We start from the raw sequence: 21315 nt of genomic DNA, 5'->3' as shown, positions 1-21315 counted from the left end.
GATAAACTTTCAAATACATTTTGTCCTCCATCACTTCCATTGTAAGTGTATTATGAAGGGATCTTCTAATGGTCAGTATGAACAAGAGGAATGATTACAGCAAGAAAAAACAGCTTTAATGTTCATTTTGGGCTCCTGACCGCAGGTAAAATTACATAAACATGGACTGTACTTTGCTAAATGTGGACTGTTCAGCCTTCTTTCAAAATACACCTCCAACAAAGGAAGTAGGTACCAGAAAACAGCAGCACACATGCCGTATGTACAAACATTACAGTCTTACAGATCTGGAGTTTCTGTGAGCGTTCTATCGTGTTGTCGGACAGCATTTAGCGCCAGTTTGGTTTTGTTTCTACTGTCTTGTCGCCTGAAACCACATTGAAACCCTCACTGGCCTCCATGCTTTCTCTGTGCTGTACCGTCACCATTAATCTGTTTGTTTTTTCTGTTGTTGTTTTTTTTTCTCCCATCATGCTTTGTGTTGCTGCTGCCTGACTGCCCTGATGACTGTGTCTTTTGGCTTCTGTCTTTACCTCTCACCCTCCTCATCCTCCTTTTTCCCCTCCCCCTCTTTAATCCCTTTTTTTTGTTTGTTTGTTGTTGTTGTTGTTGTTTCTTCTTCCCTCCTCTCGACGCCTCTTTCTTGTCCACAATCTTCTTGTTCCTGTTCTTCATTTTCCTCTGTATCTGCTCCACTGTTCATTTTCTTCCTTTTTTTTTTGTTTCTGATTTCTTGGCATTTTCTTCCGTTATTCCTTTTAACTCCTTTTACTGCGTCTCTCTGCTTGTCTGTAATCTTCCTCCTCCTGCTCTTTTATTCTCCTCTTCCTCTTTTCATTCTCTCTCTCTCTCTCTGGTTGGTCCTGAGCAGAAGAGGCTGAAGGTGAGTCTGTTCTTTTCCTTCAGCAGTCACAATCATTAATTATTCCATTTTTTAAATTGTTTTATATTAAAAAAACAAAAAAACAAAAAAAAAACAAGTGTAATATTCTCGTTTCTCCGCTTGTCCCCCGTCTCTTCCTTTCAGTGTCCAACATCGACCATGTGGTTCTGGATGAGGATCATTCTGGGTCCAGAAGGCTGCAGAACCTCTGGAGGTAACAGCGCTTCAACATCTTATCTGTTAACGTCACAGTCGGTTAGATAACACACTTTTCCACATATTCACCAGGAAAAAAAAACTTAAGAAACCAAGAAACACACGTTCAAAACAGAAACAGAAAAACTTGAAGCATGAAACAGGACATATCCATCAAAGTCAAAATAACATATTTCCACAATGATCCTCCTGAACATCTTGTGTATCCTTGGCTGACTGTGTGTGTGTGTGTGTGTTGTGTATTTACAGGGACTCCAGAGAGGAGGCACTGGGTGAATACTACATGAGAAAATATGCAAAATCCTCAGCAGGAGAGCAGTGAGTATCTTCATTCATCCTCTTGGAACTTCCCCGCCCCCGCCCCGCAGGTTCCTCTATGAACTCTAATAGATAACAACAGTTGCAGAACACCAATGTTGACACTCTGCAGTGTGTCAACATTATACACATGTGTATAAAAACATTCACAGGGCTTATTAAATCCACACCGTTTGAGTTATTACAAAGTTTTCAACAACTTTTTTTCAGCACATAAGTCACCTATTAAAGTGTGAAACCGATACCTTTAACGCCTGTTCTGTTGTCCATCTGTGTTTTAAAAAGAGCCAGTATTAGTGATGGTCTTAGAAATTTCTCTTGAAATTCATCAAAATCTCTGTGGACATTTTTAAGTTTTTAGCTGAATTGTAGACAGATGTGTATAAAAACATTCACGTGTAAAAAAAAAAAACAAAAACGTGCGAATGAGCTTTAACAACAACGACAAAGAGTTTCCATTACTTTTTAAGCTTAACATGAGAAACAAGTAAAGAAAAAGCTAAAAGAAGGATCAGGAGGCTTCATCTTGCTGTTAATCTAAAGATATTTGTGAACGCGCCGAGGTTGTCAGAGATCAAAACCTGTTTCGTCTTCTTCTTCTTCTGTGGTGTGCAGTTACTCCGGAGGGTCTGAGGAGCTCTCCGACGACATCACCCAGCAGCAACTACTTCCTGGGGTCAAGTATGTAAACACTCATCCACCAATCAGACGCAAGATAATGATAAAGTTTATATAGATTAAAAGTTTTTAAAACGTGTTTTGTCGTCATCAGGGATCCCAATCTGTGGACGGTCAAGTGTAAGGTGCGTGTCCTCTCAGCTCACTCACATACACAAGCATCGCACACACACACACACACACACACACACACACACACACCGTTCTTCAAGGTGTCCTGTCTTTTCAGATCGGAGAGGAGAGGGCGACGGCCATCGCGCTGATGAGGAAGTTCATCGCCTACCAGTTCACAGACACAGTAAGAAACCACTTGTTTGAATGAATCAGTCAGTGTTGTTTGTTATTTCAGAGTCAAGAAGTACGTTCCTCTGACTATTCACTTTGATTCTGATCAGTTAAAGATGTGGCCCACACACAAAACACTAACAAGGCCCAAAAACATTGAATTTCGTCACACTGGATGTCTTTGTTGCTGCTTAATTTTGAGTTGATTGCCTCGTTATTTATCTCTAGAAGTTAAACCATATTTTCCCTCATCGGGATCCCAGCTGTAAGGTGTGTATCCTCTCTGTTACACACATTTGGTGCTAAAATTTAACCATTTTGACCACTCAAGAATTGATAAAAATTATCGAATTACAGACATGCCTACTTTATACTAATCCCATGCAGGTTTTTTTGCATGCAGTATAAATACATTTTTGAATATTTCTGCATACTGGGGTCCCTGACTGGAAAGCTGAGACTCTTGTGGATCCAATTAGCCTGATTATATCCTTGTGTGAAGATGTTAGTCCTCATAGTTATTGTGACTTCAAGGATAATCAGACCTTCATGAAACAACCACCTACTCTAGAGACTGTGGTCATTCAAAGGATGTTTGGCTTTCCTTTGTACACTGACAATAAGGGGGTCTCTGAATAATTCCCAGAACAGGAATGTTCACCATCCAATCACTGAAAAATGCAGTTCTTACAGAAATCTCCAAATGTCAAAAGTTTTTGATACTAAATCACAGCATGAAAGAAACATCATGAGGTCTTAATTTTGTATTTTGGAAGGATTTTGGATCATTTTTATCAATTCTGGAGTGAACAAAATGGTTAAATTTTGCACCAAATCTGTGTAACAAATAGTATCAACCCAAAAAAACTGCTGCAACAACTTCTTCTATCATAATGTTTTAAGCCCTTATGCACTCTAAACTTGCAAAATTTGAATAGGAACCAAACCAAAACAAAGTGTTTATTACAGATTCGTAACTAGAACAACTTGACACATACTGTTGACCTGCTGTCATAACAAAGAGTCAGTGGTAGACGTGCAGGAAGAAGTTAAACAAACTGCACAGGTTACAGCTTCTATGGGAATGGCTGTATTATGTTTTAGTGTTAGTATTCACTTGCCAGGTCAGTATTTTAGCAGCTGTTAAAAATTTCCTGTTTCTCCTACTCTTGAAGAAGAAGACAATGTTGTATGTTTTTCTTCTTGTCAACTAATCTCATGTTTAGATCCAAATCCAATAATGAACAGACCTACTAACAAGTATTGTGTGTGTGTGTGTATCAAAGCTCCTCTGTGCTGTAGACCTCCATTGTTGCCCAGAAACTGTTAAAAACCGCAGTGAGTCACAACACTGCACTGGGTTTCATATTTATACATTTTTACTGTGGCTTCTTTAGAAACAGCTCAGACTGAAACTAGTGAACGCAGGAATAAGATATATCAGGCTTTGGATACACACACAATACTTATTAGTAGATCAGTTCATTGTTGGATTTGTTGACAATAAGAAAAATATAGAAAATCAACAGAATTATTGTTTAATTACAACTAAGAGGCTGACACGAAGAGTTGTTGCGTCTTGTCTTTACATCTCTCCGCTCGGATTAAGTGGGATGAATTAGGACGCAAATGAGGGGAAACAAAGAGACATTTAAGACAAATGAGAAGCACCTTTGACTATAATTGGACCAAGAATGTCTTAAATTGAGGACATCCAGAGTTGTGTCTTTAGTGAGACAGTTCTGCTTGGTAGGGCTGTAGCCTGCTGGTCAACTGGTCGATTAGTTGGTCGATTAGTTGGTCGATATGCTCTCGTCCGACTAAATTCTCATTGGTCGAATAATCTCCGTGTTATTTTCATAAGGAGAAAAGTGCTACATCAACAGCTTTCCAGGATTAATCCATTATTTCCTGCGGTGGGAGGGACAGACTAACAAATTACCTGTGAAAACAACGGGGGTGTATTCAAAACACCCCCGTTGTTTTCACAACTTTGAACTCGCCCAATTTAATGGAGACTGCTGGGTCCAACTGTACTCAACGTTTACTGAACGTTTACTGAATCAGTGTTTCTCCATAATGACACAACGAGAACCCCCGCCAGGCCAAAAAAATATTTTTTAATATTTGATTTCCGAATTGATATCCATTCATTCAGAAATTAGTAGTGTTTGAGAGTCTCTGAGCAGCGCTGTTCTGGTGTTGTCAACCTCTGTCGTTGCCTGGGAAACCACTGGTAGCGTGGCTTCGTTAAGGAGTATGTTTGCGTAGCGAGTGGGAAAGAGCGAGGGACAGAGAAGTGATGGTGGATGCGAGCGGAGCAGAGGAAAAGGTTAGTAGTAATTCAGTCTGGCAGTAAATGTACAGTACAGACTACAGTGTGTCAGTTAATAAATGCTAAAAAGTCACGTCGGTTGTTTCCCCAAATGCTGGAAAAGTGAAGGAGGTTAGCTCCAAAGTTAGCAACAATAGGTTAGCCTAGCCTGAAGATGCTAAACAGAGAAATACAGAACAGAGAAATGTGTGACTGCCGAGTTTACTGTGCACTCTGTCCCGTTACATCACCCCGCGACTAATCGATTAGTTGAAGATTATGTACGATATTAGTTGACCAAAATTTTCTTTGGTTGACTACAGCCCTACTGCTTAGTTTGTTTTTATGGTGGAAGATTGTGAATATAAAATTTTAAGTCACTATGATGATGACGAGCCACTGAAACAAACACCGGTGTTTGGTTTAGAAGTGGTTCCAGGAAGTTTGACCCTCCCTGCTTTTTATAAACACAGTTGTAACTGTCACATCCGCTCCTCCTCCTCCCCTCCATCCTCGCCTCGCAGCCTCTCCAGATCAAGTCCGTGGTCGCCCCGGATCACGTCAAAGGCTACATCTACGTGGAGTCATACAAGCAGACACACGTCAAGGCGGCCATCGAGGGCATCGGCAACCTGAGGATGGGCTTCTGGAACCAGCAGATGGTTCCCATCAAGGAGATGACGGACGTCCTCAAGGTCGTCAAAGAGGTCACCAACCTGAAGCCCAAGTCCTGGGTCCGACTGAAGAGAGGCCTGTACAAGGACGACATCGCACAGGTACTGACTGAAAACACAGCTAACAAATGTCTAAACCTTCTCATTCACATGTGACATATTAATGATCTCCAGCGCAGCAAAAATATGTGGAACTTGGGGAATATTTTAAGAGCTTGATGGTCAGTTAATTCATACTGTTTGTTTCCCCAAAAATATCAATATAACCCAACACAATAACATAACATACTATATTTATATGCCAAAACAAGACATATGAAAACATCAGCTTGGAGTCTGTCATTCTTCACTATTTTCTAGACTAAATGTTTTATCAGTTAATAAGAAAGAAAAATAATCAGCACATTAATCAAAAATGAAAATAATTGTTGGTTTTGATGCCAGTTGTGTTGTTTTCTTCGCTCTGCAGGTTGACTACGTGGAGCCGAGTCAGAACACCATCTCCCTAAAGATGATCCCTCGGATAGACCTGGACCGCATCAAGGCCAAGATGAGCCTGGTAGGATGATCTCACACACACACACACACACACACACACACAGTATCTCTCAAACATTGTATTGATTGTTGATTTACACCTCTTCCTGTCTGTCTCTCTGTCCTGTAGAAAGACTGGTTCGCTAAGAGGAAGAAGTTCAAGAGACCTGCTCAGAGGTTGTTTGATGCTGAGAAGATCAGGTAAACAGAAACACACACACACACACAAAAGACTACTACAAAAGAAGAAGATAGTACGGACTGTTGTGGTTCCGGGACTTGTATCAGTGAAGTCTATTATATAATAATTTACACAGTCTGGATCATTATGAATATTGGTTGTACTACTGGTCGATGTATATCTGGGAAAGATTGGATATTAAATATCTTGGAGGACATGTGGCCCATCTCTTTCCAAACTCGGTTCTGATGTAGAATATATTTTTTAAAAAGCTGAAACACGTTCCTGAGGTTTTCTGCTCTTTGTTTTAAAGACATCAAAATCAGAAGAACACAATAATTGGAGGTTTTAGCTGTGCGTCTGACTGACAAATAAATATTTGATTGACAGGTCTCTGGGAGGGGAGGTCAGCCATGATGGAGACTTCATGATATTTGAAGGGAACCGTTACAGCCGCAAAGGATTCCTGTTCAAGAGCTTTGCAATGTCTGCTGTGGTGAGTTTATACTGGACACACTGTCTTTCCTCACTTGGATCCCTGTTAGCCGCCCCCGAGTTAATCCAGAGACTGAAGCGGTTCAGATGAACTTTTTCAGATCCCAACAGAATGTACCCTGAGGAACCCCTTTTATTATGTAAATACTGGGCTGTATTCCATAAAGCAGATTTAGTGAAACTAAATCTCTTTCATTTAAGATAAGGGAAAAATTCCCCTTTTAACAGGAAGAAACCTCAAGCAGAACCCGGCACTTGGTGGTCGGCCATCTGCTTTGACCAGTTGGGTTGAGAGAGAGAAAGAAAGAAGGAAAGGGGGAGGAGGGGGTGGGACAGAATAACAGCAGCAACAGCCAGAGAAGGATGCCAACAGGACTGTGAAGGACCACGAAGACTCGCCCTGCAACCCAGAGTTTCCTGCGAGATGAGAAAGCACAAAAAACTAGGGAAGAAGCAAAGTTAGTGACATGCGTTGACGTTATTTGAATGCATACAGATGGAGAGGAGGAGGAGGAGGAGGAGAGGAGCTCAGTGCATCATGGGAAGTCCCCCAGCAGTCTAGGCCTATAGCAGCATAACTAAGGGCTGATCCAAGGCGAGCCTGGTCGGCCCTAACTATAAGCTTTATCAAAAAGGAAAGTTTTTGACAGTCATGTCTCTCTGTCTTTGATCTATATATGTTTAAAATCTTTATAACTATATTTTTCATCTTCAGTTGCTGCCTCAAGTGTTTTGTCTGTCAGATAAAAGCTGAACAAATATATTTAAAATGTAATGTAGCTGCAACCTGATTCACAGTCAGTTTCCACTTTAACAAGTCTGGTAAATGATGAATTAACGAGCAACACTGGAAAAAAAAACTTTGCTCTGACTCAGGCTCTTTCTTTTAAGATAAATGTGTTAATATCTCTATGTCCACAGGATTAAAATGGAGGCTCTGCTTTTTATTTACCTGTTGCCATGGTGAATTGTAGTATCGGAGCTACATTGATGATGGCTTTTTTCATTCATCGTGCACGCGCTTAACTCAGAGTGAACATACTCAGAGTTGATTGAACTGACTGTAATGTTCTGGAGTATACCATCTCAGGGTTCATGGACTCAGAGATTGTTGAACCGGCTTTCTGGAACTGATCCGTGGTGACTGATAAGAAAACTGGCAGGGTAGGCTTCAGGCCCTTCTCAAAGGCTGAGCGAAAAGTATGCTGTCATACAAAGGGGGGGGAGACGCTATGAATTGCCAAAAGGCGTGGATGATATGATAGTCGAGCCTGTCGCTTGCAGCTCTTCATCATACAGCTCACTGTGGTCGTCTACTGCTTGTATTATTTTTCCCCAATGTATAAAAGTAATCTGCTGACTTAATGGAGCAGAATATCTCCATATGTTGTTCTGTAGACCAATTTTTCTTAAAGAGAAGCACAGCTAACAAAGTTTTACTAACACAGTGACAAGCACATTGCATTTCCTGAGGCTGCTTGACAATAAAAAGCCTCCTGCTGGTTCAAATGTGAGGCAGCAGCAGCAGGAAATGTTTGGTTTGGATCAGCGGTAACTTAACACAGCTCTGATACGGCAATCAGACTGATACCTGAACATACGGTGCCGCTTGAAAGTTTGTGAACCCCATTTCTTCATAAATATGACCTAAAACATGATCAACAAATGAGACAAAAACATTAAACTTATTAATTTATTTATTGAGGAAGATTATCCAATCTTACATATTTGTGGGGGGGGCAAAAGTATGTGAACCCTTGCTGTCAGTAACTGGTGTGATCCCCTTTTGCAGCAATAACTTCAACCAAATGTTTCCGTTAACTGTTTATCAGCTGTACACATTGACTTGGAGGAATTTTAGCCCGTTCCTCCTTACAGGACAGTCTCAGCCTGAGGATGTTTGTGGGCTTCTTTGCATGAACTACCTGCTTCAGGTCCTTTCACAGCATTTCTATAGGATTATGGTTCAGTTCACAGACGGATACCTTGACATTTTCCTGTAAAATTTGCTGGTACAACTCAGAACTTATAGCACCAACAGTGATTACAAGCCGGCCTGGTTCAGAGGTAGCAAAGCGCAGATGTGTTAAGGTTCTGATATTTTTCCAACTGAATTCTGTGTTAACAGCAGAATTGTTCTTTTTGGAGAGAAGTGGCTTTTTTCCTTGCAACTCGGCCAAGCACACCATTGATGTTTAATGTTCTCCTGATGGTGGACTCATCCAACTCGCCTGCAGCTACTGCAAGAGAGGCCTTTTGTTTCCTTGACATTACCCTAGGATCCCTTGTAGATTCCAAGACAATTACATTCCTGATCTTGGTGTAATCTGTTTTACCACTCCTTGGCAGGTTAACAATGCTGTTGGGCACCCTCAATTTGAACATGATCTGCTTGACAATCGACTCTTTAGAAATGGTTTTGTAACCTTTTCCAGCCTGATTAGCATCAGCAACTCTGCTTCTAAGGTCCTCAACATCCAGGGACCCAGATTTCTCTTCTTTAAATAAGGCAGGGCCTCCCAGACTCACACTTGATCGAATAATTTTCCTCAATAAATAAATAAACAAGTGTAAGGTTTCTCTCTCACTTGTTTAATTAATCTCTTTATCTAGTTTTAGGACTTGCATGGAAATCTGATCACATTTTAGGTCATATTTATGCAGAAATGCAGCAAATTCTAAAGGATTCACAGACTTTCAAGCAGCACTGTATGAACAGGAATAAAATAGTGCAACTGAACGCTGAACAACAAGTAAGTTACAAGCTAGAAAAGAACTGAACGCAGTTACACTTTTAAAAACCTATTTTTCTCTCCAGAAGCAAGCACGACCACAACAACGCAGGTATCTGCACAATTTAGATAGACCAAACTGGGCTTGTTGGTACATAAAAGGGACTGAAGTAGTTTCATAAAGAATGGGGAAAAAAGAGAGCTCGAGAGAGAATTTCAAACCCTGCATAATTTCTCACCTCCACACACCTTCTGACAAATGGTGGGGTATGATTGTAATAATGTCAGTTTTTTGTAAAATTGCAAAAAATTGTCAGATCGAGCTCCCCAACTCTCCAAAATGTGTTTTCTGTTTGACAGATCACAGATGGAGTGAAGCCCACCCTGTCAGAGCTGGAGAAGTTTGAAGACCAACCTGAAGGAATTGACCTGGAGGTGGTCACTGAGTCAGGTACACTGTCTCTATCTGAGTGTGTGTTTGTGCGTGTGCTGTTAAGGGTTAACTAAAGGTTTGCAGAAAGTATCTGCTGGCTAAAACCAAGTGTGTGTGTGTGTGTGCAGGGAAGGAGCGTGAACACAACCTGCAGGCCGGTGACAACGTGGAGGTGTGTGAGGGAGAGTTGATCAACCTGCAGGGAAAAATCCTCAGTGTGGATGGCAACAAGATCACCATCATGCCCAAACACGAAGACCTGAAGGTATATACACACACACACACAACTCACAGAAAACAAAATCTATCCCATTCACAAGTAACGTCCCTCATATTATTGTGTGTGTGTGTGTGTGTGTTTTCCTTCAGGACCCTCTAGAGTTCCCGGCTCATGAGTTGAAAAAATATTTCCGGATGGGTGACCACGTGAAGGTGATCGCCGGGCGATACGAAGGTGACACGGGACTCATCGTCAGAGTGGAGGAAAACTTCGTCATCCTCTTCTCTGACCTCACCATGCACGAGGTATCTACGCTCTACGTGTTTGTGTGTGTGTGTGTGTGTGTATGAAAGCAAAGATTTATTTATTTACCACTTTTCAAATCAAAAGTTACACAGTGCTCCACTATAAAAGCATGAAATATAAAACGGGCAGAATTAGAAGAATTAACAAAACAGAAATCAGATCAATGCAAGAGCAGAGAGTATATTAATGATTTGATCTGATCTGTTTGTCCTGTAGAGATCAAGCTATATGCCGATGACACACCGATGTTCAGCATGTCTGAACTGATATCATGGCAAAAGCTACCAGTTGTGACTGAGTTTAAATATCTGGGTGTCTTAGTTGATTCAAATCTTTCCTTTTTAGACCTCATTTAAAAATATTACAGAGTCTTAATTTAACTATTTTTAGATTTCGTAGAAACTCAATTAGCACTGAAACAGCTATGACGTGTATGAATGCTACGATCATCCTTACTGTCTGACGATGCTGACAAACTCTCTCTGAAACCACTTGAAATTTTATATAAACCATAAAATTCTGGATCAGAAACCCAACGGCTCTCACAGCTGTCAAATTTTAAATAAATATAAACTCCTATGCTGTGTTAACATGTGTAAAATATGTTCATCTTTGTCTTGTTCTAAACAATTTACATAATAATACTCTTCTTCTACTTCAGACATTTATTACTCAAAGAACAAGCACTCAAGTTAAAAGAGGTCCCATAAGAGGAGACTGAATAAAAACAGCTCTTTCAGTCACTCAGCCCTTTCTGTAATATTGAAAGAATGGACTCTACTACCAGTGCAGATTAGAGAAATTGACACTTACCTTTCTTTTCACACATTGAAAGAACAGTAAGTGATGATCTAACAGTGAGAGGTAAACTATTCCAAAGTTTCGGCAGGATTTTCTCTGGATCTTTTTGAGACAAACGTGGCATAAGGTTGGATAAAGTGTGTGGTGAAGTGACACAGTTTTTGCATATACCTTTAGAGTGTCATGTGGATTTAAATTTTATACCAACATGGAACAAAAAGATGAAAAATAAAGGTTGCGATAAATGACAGTGTTTTATTTTGTAAGCCTGGGACGATACACTTATCTCCTAATTCAATATTATCACGGTATTTGGGTGCCGATTGTTATTAACGTCATGTCTCCAGCAGTGGAGAGCAGCCTCTCTGGGGAAAGACATCGCCGTCAGACACACTGAGCGGCCACAGGGTTTCTGAGGTGAAACAGACTGAGTTGATTTAAGATGTTGAATGCTGCTGTGCGTGTGTGTCGGTCAGCAGGTCTCATTTGTTACTGCTGGAGTTTGCTGATGTTAGTCTCTGAGTGACAGTGTAGTATTCACAGTATACTTTACGTTCGCCTCGCAAAGGTAATTATTTAGTCATTAAGTCAAAACATGCCTGCAACCGTTTCCTTTCTTGAGGATGAATTACAAGATGACTCCAGCATGTGCGTGCTGTTGACTGTTCAGGTGCTGCACTGCCCTCGCAGTTGAGTTTTGTTCCATCAACATCACATACTGTTATTTTCAACAAAGGTGGTTCCTGTTAGGGGCAAAGACAGCAAATGTTTGGTCTGGTGTTAGTTTAAGTCGACCTCTGGAATCATCCGGTAGACACTGTTCAGTCAAACTATTTGTATATGAGCACATCACTTCAGTACACGGGGTTAATCATGTATATTGAATTCTAAACTCCACTGAAGAGAGGCCAACACAGGAGCAGTGTTCTGTGATTTGCATTTGTTACAAGACGGACCGCAGCATTTGGAACCATCTGCAGACAAGCTGCAGCTCCTCGGCTGTAAAGTATAACGACTACAGATAATCTAGTAGTGAAAAGACAATGGCTGAGATGAATTTCTCAGTACTTTCCAAAGATGACATATTATCTATTATTGATTGCACAGGTTTATTAATATGAACATCCAGACAAGTCAGCTGCAGGGTTGTTTTTTGGACATCCATCCTCTCATAGTGTCCAGACAGTCCCTCAGCTCGGATTTTTTGTTTGAGGTGGCCAGTTATGTGTGAGTGTTGGTTACATCTGTGAAGAACAACTTGGCAACACCGACTGATGAGGAATGTGTAGATTACTCTAAATGATGCATCTCCGATGTGGGACACTTACCAGAGACCAGTGAGGACACACCTGGAATTATGTCATTTTTAGGGCAAGGCCACTTTTGATAAATACAAGTTAAATGGGGCATTTAGCCAAAATGTAGAGCACCAATGCCAAGAAGCCTGTTTATGATGTGTGTTAGAGTCAGTCAGCCCTAAAAATGTTTCCTTAGTTAGTAATGTGTTTTTCTGCAACGGAGGAAATACATTTATGATGAGTGTAAATGTCCAGAGCATCTGCTGCAGAAACATAATATATCAAGCTGCCAAATGCCACTGTCACAGATGATTAGGAGTTTCTAAAACATAAACAGGCAGTCTGATAAATGCTAACAGCATTTATCATAATTAATCATTTCAACTGCTTCCAAGAGCCTGGTAGGAGAGTGTGTGACTGGTAAACTTAAAAACACAACTTGTATTAATACTTAAACTGTACAGTTTTTAAGCTGCTTGTGCTGATTACATAATGTTAACTGTTAATGCTAATGTAAGCTAACGGGTTAGCTGTTAATGTTTACGTTAATGTTACACATATATTTGTGGGAGTGGGATTAATCTCGTGCTACTGTTGGTGGATGTTGGCGTGATGATGGAAGACACTGGGAAATGTTGAGTCTGGAGATCAAAACTGGGCACGCCAAACTGGCCGTGTGATAGTTTATTTTAAAAGGGGCATTAGTGCTACACTCTGGGACATCAGTGGTACTGGCTGTCTGGCCGTGGTATAATTTCTGCCCAGCAGGACTGATTTATGGTGACATTGTATTTTTATGTATTTTTGGTGTCTATGTTGATTGATCAAGGCTCCCAGTCTGTCTGAGAGCTGTCTGTTTCACTACAGGCAGACTTGTGGGCGGGAAAATTCAACCAATACAAACACTGTCGATTTCTTCCGTGGAGCCGACATGAAAACTATATATATTACTATATAACTATATACGGCTGTGCTCATAAGTTTACATACCCTGGTAGAATTTGTGAAATATCAGCCATATTTTGGAAAAAATGACTGATCATGCTGAAAACTTTTGTTTTATTTATTGATAGTGGTCAGGTGAAGCCATTTATTTCCACCTAACCCTAACCCTAACCCTAACGGCGGCTGTGGCTCAGGAGGTAGAGCAGGTCGTCCACTAATCGGAAGATTGGCGGTTCGGTTCCTGGCTCCTCCAGTCCACATGCCGATGTGTCCTTGGGCAAGACACTTAACCCCAAATTGCTCCTGATGGCTGTGCCATCAGTGTATGAATGTGTGTTAATGGTTAGCTTGCAGGTTGGGACCTTGCATGGTAGCCCATGTACCCATTCAGCGTATGAATGTGTGTGAATGGGTGAATGTGATTCGTAGTGTAAAAAGCGCTTTGAGTGGTCGGAAGACTAGAATACAATTACAGTCCATTTACCATTTACATAATTATATTTGCCCATTTTTCATCATAATTATAACTGAAATCACGAAAATGGCCCTGATCAAAAGTTTACATACCCTTGAATGTTTGACCTGATAATAAACACATAAGTTGACACGCACAGGTTTAACTGGCTATGAAGGGTAAATTTCCACATCTGTGACTTGTTTCATTGTAATTAGTGTCTTTGTATAAATAGTCAATGAGTTTCCCTGCACATTTCATCCGGGGCTGCTCTGACTTTACTGGATACTGAGCCACAAGGAAAGCAAAACAACTGTCAAAGGACCTACGAGAACCTACCAATCAGTAGTGTTCAAGCTCTGATGAAAAAGTAGAAAATGAAGGGTTCTGTTGATACCGAGCCACAGTCAGGTAGAACAACAAAGATTTCAGCCATAATTGCCAGAAAAATTGCTCAGGTTGCAAAGAATTATGATTTTGGCTTCCAATGATTATGAAAACAAGATAATCAAGATAAAGAATGGTAGAATTTGTGAAATATCGGCCATACTTTGGAAAATATGCTGAAAATTTTAGTTTTACAGTGGTCAGGTGAAGCCATTAATTTTCACATAATTATCTTAGATTGAGATAATTATGTGAAGATTGATATGATTATCAGTCTTTTTAAAAGATTGGAAAATGCTGAACAATAAGGTTTGTGTAGTTGCTGTTCGGCATGTTGTTGGAAGGCTGTTTTATGGCGTTGGAATAATAATTTTTCTGGCAACTTGACTTCAGCTGAAGTTGCATGTGGGTTTTTCAAGATGAAAGGAGGAACAAAAATGGGCTGCATAGTCAAGTTGCCAGAAAAATTATTATTCCAACGCCATAAAACAGCCTTCCAACAACACGCCGAACAGCAACTACACAAACCTTATTGTTCAGCATTTTCCAATCTTTTAAAAAGATTGATAATTATATCAATCTTCACATAATTATCTCAATCTAAGATAATTATGTGAAAATTAATGGCTTCATCTGACCACTGTAAAACTAAAATTTTCAGCATATTTTCCAAAGTATGGCCGATATTTCACAAATTCTACCATTCTTTATCTTGATTATCTTGTTTTCATAATCATTGGAAGCCAAAATCATAATTGAAAATAAAATATCCAATTAATCGCCTGGCCCTAATATATCATGATATAAAATTACATGTATCACAAAAGAGTTTTAGCCTGATCTCCCACTTCTGTTTTACCTCTACTCCTGACATTAAAATGTGGCTTTTAGATCATTTGAGTGACTTTTAAAATGGAGGTGTCTTCCAGATATACTGCAGTCATACCCGCCAACGTCCGCGAATTTCACGGTAGTCTCCCTATTATTAAACCTTTCTGCTGCTGGGCTCCAGTTTTTTCATTTTCCAAGGCAGCAAGGCCATTTCTTGATAGTCGTTTTATAGACCCCAGTGCACACTCTCATAAACCTGACACATGCTACAAAATCTCTCTGATTCATGTAATAGTTTTATGTTTATCTTTGTGTGTGTGTGTGTGTGTGTGTGTCTGCGCACAGCTGAAGGTGTTGCCCAGAGATCTGCAGCTCTGCTCAGAAACGGCGTCTGGCGTTGACGCAGGAGGGCAGCATGAGTGGGGGGAGCTGGTGCAGCTGGACCCCCAGACCGTTGGAGTCATCGTCAGACTGGAGAGAGAGACGTTCCAGGTAATAGTCTGCTCCCAGGCCGGACTGGAGAGCCCTGTCTGCGGCGTTCACACGATGAATCACACAGGAAACATGAAGTGTTCATTTCACATTACAAAGTGATAATGTGTGAATAACTCCCACCTCTCCCAGGTATTGAACATGCACGGAAAGGTGCTGACGGTTCGCCACCAGGCGGTGAACCGCAGGAAGGACAACCGGTTCGCAGTGGCGCTGGACTCGGAGCAGAACAACATCCACGTCAAGGACATTGTGAAGGTCATCGACGGGCCGCACTCCGTAAGAATGAGAGTTTCTATTCTGACCCCGGGATTCCACCAGGCGCGTGTGTGCCGCGTTCTGGCTCCGACGCGGTTTTGCTCCGTCCTCTGCACGGCGCCCTATTCCACCGGGAGCGTGTCAGAAGCAGAGCGTCTTCACTGCGGGGAAGCCTTCCACTGTTTAAAGTCAGTTGCACTCCTACTACAGTAATTACAGCAGCCTAGTCAAAGCTGATAAAGTCCCTTAAGGTTACTGTAATTACTGCAGTAGCAGGGCAACTAAACTGCCCGATTTTAACTTGCTCAGCTTTCATTGATTTGGTCATTTTCCTTAATTTTTGTGCTTCTGCTGTAGTTAAGTAGGCTACGTAGTTAAATGGTTTCTTTATTCGTCTGTTTTAATTGCGTTTATTGTTGATATACGACCAGGAGTCTGCATGGGGTGATTCATTTTGAAAATTGACCGGATGCTCAATGCTGTTTCTGTGTCTGACTCCCTGCCCAGCTCGATCTGCTCTGTGCTGCTTGACGTGGCCTCCGTTAACCTACCTATCTTAAGTGCAGCGGAGCGGAGAGCCACTTCTGAAACGTGCCGCGGCGCCACCCGGTGGAATTTAGGGGTTACACATCATACAGTTGAACTTGGAAGTTTACATACACTTTAGCCAAATAGATTGAAACTCAGTTTTTCACAATTCCTGACATTTAATCTTAGTAAACATTCCCTGTCTTAGCTCAGTTAGGATCACTACTTTATGATGAGAATGGGGAAATGTCAGAATAATAGTAGAGAGAATGATTTATTTCAGCTTTTATTTCTTTCATCACATTCCCAGTGGGTCACAAGTTTACATAAACTTAGTTAGTATTTGGTAGCTTCGCCTTTTAAATTACCCTAACGTTTCGGGTAGCCCTCCACAAGCTTCTCACAATAAGTTGCGGTCAGGGCTTTGTGCTGGCCACTCCAGTACCTTGACTTTGTTGTCCTTAAGCCATTTTGCCACAACTTTGGAAGTATGTTTGGGGTCATTGTCCATTTGGAAGACCCATTTTCAACCAAGCTTTAACTTCTGGCTGATTCCACATAAATGTCTTTCCTCACGATGCCATCTATTTCGTGAAGTGCACCAGTCCGTCCTGCAATAAAGTGACCCCACAACATGCGGTTCACGGTGTTCTTCAGCTTACAAGCCTCCCTCTTTTACCTCCAAATATAACGATGGTTTTCAGTTTTTGTTTCATCAGACCAGAGGGCATTTCTCTAAAAAATCTTTTTTCCCCATGTGCAGTTGCAAACTATAGTCTGTTTTTTTTTGTTGTTGTTGTTTTTTTTTATGGCGGTTTTGGAGCAGGGGGTTCCCCTTGCTGAGCAGCCTTTCAGGTGATGTCGTTATAGGACTCGTCTTCCTGTGGATATGGATGCACTTTTCACACCAAAGTATGTTAATCCCTAGGAGACAGAACGCATCGCCTTCCCAAACAGTTTAACAGCTGCATGGTCCTATAGTGTTTATATAACAGCTGCATGGTCCTATAGTGTTTATATAACAGCTGCATGGTCCTATAGTGTTTATATAACAGCTGCATGGTCCTATAGTGTTTATATAACAGCTGCATGGTCCTATAGTGTTTATATAACAGCTGCATGGTCCTATAGTGTTTATATAACAGCTGCATGGTCCTATAGTGTTTATATAACAGCTGCATGGTCCTATAGTGTTTATATAACAGCTGCATTGTCCTACTATTTGGACATTGTTCCCAAGGATGAACCAGATTTATGGAGATCCACATCTTTTTTTTTCTGAGGTCTTGGCTGATTTCTTTAGATTTTCTCATGATGTCAAGCAGATAGGCACTGAGTTTGAAGGTAGGCCTTAAAATACATCTACAGGTACACCTCCAATTGACTCACATGATGTCAATTAGCCTATCAGAACCTTCTAAAGCCATGACATCATTGTCTAGAATTTTTCAAGCTGTTTAAAGGCAGAGTCAGGCTTCGTGTATGTGAACTGCTGACCCACTGGAATTGTCATATAGTGTCTCTAAACAGTTGCACAAAGTAGACCGACGTCCTTACTGACTTGCCAGAACAGTAGTTTAACATGAAAGCTGTGGAGTGGTCATAAAATGAGTTTAAAGCCTTCAACCTAAGTGTATATAAACTTCTGACTTCAACTGTATTTGCACAGTTTTTTTTACCTAAATATTTACACCAAAGACATACCTGAAAGATGTTCAGCGGTCGATGAAATATTTACTTTGTCTTCCTGAACTTGACAATGGTTTACTATGAAAGTTAAAAGTCACTTAAATGACACTTGAATTTGTTTGCGCAGAAGAATATGTTTTGTAGTATTTATCATAAGTGATTCATGACTGACGCTTCTGTGTGTGTGTGTGTGTGTGTGTGTGTGTGTGTGTGGCCTGCAGGGCCGTGAAGGTGAGATTCGTCACCTCTTCCGAGGCTTCGCCTTCCTCCACTGCAAGAAGCTGGTGGAAAACGGAGGCATGTTCGTCTGCAAGACCAGACACCTTGTGTTGGCCGGTGGATCCAAGGTCAGCATCTCATAGTCTGCTTTCTCTTCTCTCTGGGCTCCTATTGGCTTGGAAAGTTATTATTTCTGGAAACAGTCATGAGCCTGAAGCCAAACACTTAAGTACATAATAATCACATAAGTACAGTAATTAGCCTGTATTTTAAAATGAAGCTTTTTGGAACTTGTTAAACCATAACAAATGTCCATTTTAGTTAGTTTGTAGGGCTACAACTATTATTTTCATTATCAGTTAATCTGCCGACTATTTTATCTATTAATCCTTTTGCCAATTTAAAAAAAAAACAAAAAAACAAAACAGAATTCAGTGAAAAAACATCCAGAGACTGAAATGAAAAATGACTGAAACGTTTAAACGATGATGAAAATTGTTGCAGATCAGCATTCTGTTGATGGACTACTCGTCGCAGCTCTGTATGTTTGTGCTGTTTGTGTCTTTCAGCCCAGAGACGTGACCAATTTCACAGTAGGAGGATTTGCACCCATGAGCCCTCGCATCAGCAGTCCCATGCACCACGGCGGAGGAGGTCAGTGTCGGGCTTTCGTAGTTAAAACCTACTGGTGAAACAGCACCTTTCCAACAGCCATATCTCACAGACGAGAATCACACAGCTGAGATAGAAAGAAGTTTTTTTTGTTTTTTTTGATGATCGTGAGTGATTAGGAACGTTAATGAGACACTGATGGATATCGAGTCTGGTTTGAGCCAGAAGTTGATTTGTGAGTTTTGAATTGATTCAGCTGTAGATTCTTGTCTGCAGAGGTAAGTGCTGGATCAATCTGTTTATGACTGTGTCTTTCATCGCTGTTGTGTTGGAGGGTGTTTGACATCGGGAATGATAACAAATGTGTGAGCTGAAGGAAGCAATATGATTGTTTGTTCAAAAGATCCAAGAATAGCAGCCCCATAATAGGTTCAGTATGAACCTCAGTTTTGGCTCACGCAGTACATTTTCGGAAAATGCAGCAGGAAAAAAAGAAAGTATAGTATAAAATAATATTTTGGTCCTTTTTATTTTTTAAAAATGTAAACATCCAAAAATGGCTTAAGGCCTAAACGCACTGGAAGCGTCTGACGCGCGTCAAACTGCCTTGACGCACCTACTCCGACCTTGTTTCGATTTTTTGGGGCGTCAAGCGAGGACCCAGCGTCCAAAGCTGTTTTCTCTGCAGCCAAAAAAAAAAGAGAGAGATAGCACAAGTCAGCTGAGCACCGGCAGAGAGAGAGAGAGAGAGCCAGCGCGGCGGTGGTCGAGCAAGGAGAGCGAGCGGTAGTGAAAACATAACCTCTAAATGAGAGAAATAAAACATATTCTGATTATTTCACGGCAGTCACATTTTAACGCACGAATAAATAACCATTAAGCAATCAACAAATGATTTACTGTGGACACAGACGCTCTTAGTTTCAGTTTCATTTTCCTCCTCTGCAATTCTCCTATTCATTCATTCATTCATTCATTACATCCAACTAATGTAATGGTTAATACAAGGACAAAATGACAAATTTGTGTTGGTTCTGTGGTGTTGGAATTTCAAATGTGATGCTTGCAATGGAGCCAAAACTATAACTGACACAGTTTAATTGTGCTGGAAAACACAGAGACGTGGAGGGGGGCAGTTAATACATAACAGTGATGGAAACGGAGAAAGATAATAGAAATGGAAACAGAGGACAGTGTCACGCAGAGCGACTGTTTCCTGCTCTCAGCGCCAGTGTTAAATGCAGCAAAGTCGGCTAAACTCCTGTTTAAACAGACGCATCCCGGCATCTCTACGGTTTATATGATAGACTCATCAGCTCACAGCGCTGTCAGCAGCCATTCGCTCCGTGCTGCATTTGGATTTTATAACTGAACAAAAGCTTTTTATTTATCTGACCGTGTGGAAATCAAGATGTTTTATTATTATTGTGGTTTAGTTGGTTAAGCAACATTTACTCAGAGGTGGCCGAACTTAGTGTCCAACACAGTTTTGCATTTTGCTTTGATGCGGCATTGACACTCAGTTTGTCTGTAATCTTGTTTCATCTCTTTATTTGACCGTGCAGCTATGTGTTGTATCCACATGTCGGCCAGATGCTGAGAAATCTTCCGCTCTGTGGTTTGGTTTCTAAAACAAAAGGAAACACATTACAGTGGAAACCAATTATAATGATCACTGTCAGCTTACAGTGTTCATTTTGGGTCTTTTCATTCATGAAAACATTTTACTCCCATGATACACATGATATGCAATTAACGGCTGCAGCACCATTATGAGGTGTAGAGGCACACCTCTGCAGGGTTGTGTGGAGGTGCGGGGTGTGGGTGTTTATCTGCAACTACCGTCAAACAATCAGAAAATAAAGTTTTATTCCTCTCATTCACCAGCTTTCTCGCTACCGCTGCTTCTTTCTCTCTCTCTCTCTCTATCTTTTTCTCTCTTTCGTCTTCTTTAAAATGAGTCAGGAAGCCATCATCAAAGCCTAACTTAACTTTTTTTACGTTGTCAAATGAAGAGAAATGTCCTCCCCTCTTCCTTGGAATGTTTCTGTCCTCCCTCATGGCAGGGTTACAGCTCTAATCAGTCTGGTAGCCAGTTGTGATTGGCCACCACAGCTTTACAGATTGTGTTTCTCCAAAAGTTGATTCTGGTTCAACTTTCTAGCTGCAGACCACTGCAGCCTGAATGTCTGTCAACCAGTCTGTTTCTGGCTGTTGACCTGAGGCTGATGCTGAATGCACATTGAAATTATGACAGAAAATGACAAATGAGCCGGCGAGATGCAGCAGCGAAACAACAAGCGTTTCAACAACTGTTCTGTATTTTGAAACAGTCAGTAAAATTCAGTAAATAGCGAAGCTGCCCGTTTCATTACTTTGATCAATTTGACCCGGACAAACGTGATCTCTATAAGCGGTTTCCACCGTATCTTATTTCTTTAAAGTTCTGCCGTGGGAAAAATGTTTTCTGGTATCTCATTTCTCTGCCTCCCCTTCTGCGCCATCTGACTGCAGCTGGAGGAAGACATA

General features: G+C 40.9%; 1 protein-coding gene across 1 annotated transcript in view; it reads left to right on the top strand.

Annotated features, from left to right (window-relative positions):
- The window catches only part of supt5h (SPT5 homolog, DSIF elongation factor subunit), a 42929-nt gene that overhangs the window by 8626 nt on the left and 12988 nt on the right, over positions 1-21315 (top strand). The window contains exons 5-21 of the mRNA XM_042413381.1: positions 872-883; positions 1028-1097; positions 1349-1417; positions 2033-2098; positions 2190-2220; positions 2325-2393; positions 5219-5470; positions 5838-5927; positions 6036-6106; positions 6477-6582; positions 9674-9764; positions 9875-10011; positions 10116-10271; positions 15334-15480; positions 15613-15759; positions 18177-18302; positions 18744-18828. Of these exons, the coding sequence (XP_042269315.1) occupies positions 872-883; positions 1028-1097; positions 1349-1417; positions 2033-2098; positions 2190-2220; positions 2325-2393; positions 5219-5470; positions 5838-5927; positions 6036-6106; positions 6477-6582; positions 9674-9764; positions 9875-10011; positions 10116-10271; positions 15334-15480; positions 15613-15759; positions 18177-18302; positions 18744-18828 (1725 nt within the window). The remainder of the gene's footprint in view (positions 1-871; positions 884-1027; positions 1098-1348; positions 1418-2032; positions 2099-2189; positions 2221-2324; positions 2394-5218; positions 5471-5837; positions 5928-6035; positions 6107-6476; positions 6583-9673; positions 9765-9874; positions 10012-10115; positions 10272-15333; positions 15481-15612; positions 15760-18176; positions 18303-18743; positions 18829-21315) is intronic.

Source organism: Thunnus maccoyii, chromosome 6 (assembly GCF_910596095.1).
Source record: "Thunnus maccoyii chromosome 6, fThuMac1.1, whole genome shotgun sequence".
Classification (NCBI taxonomy): domain Eukaryota; kingdom Metazoa; phylum Chordata; class Actinopteri; order Scombriformes; family Scombridae; genus Thunnus; species Thunnus maccoyii.
This window is presented reverse-complemented; position numbering and strand designations above follow the sequence as displayed.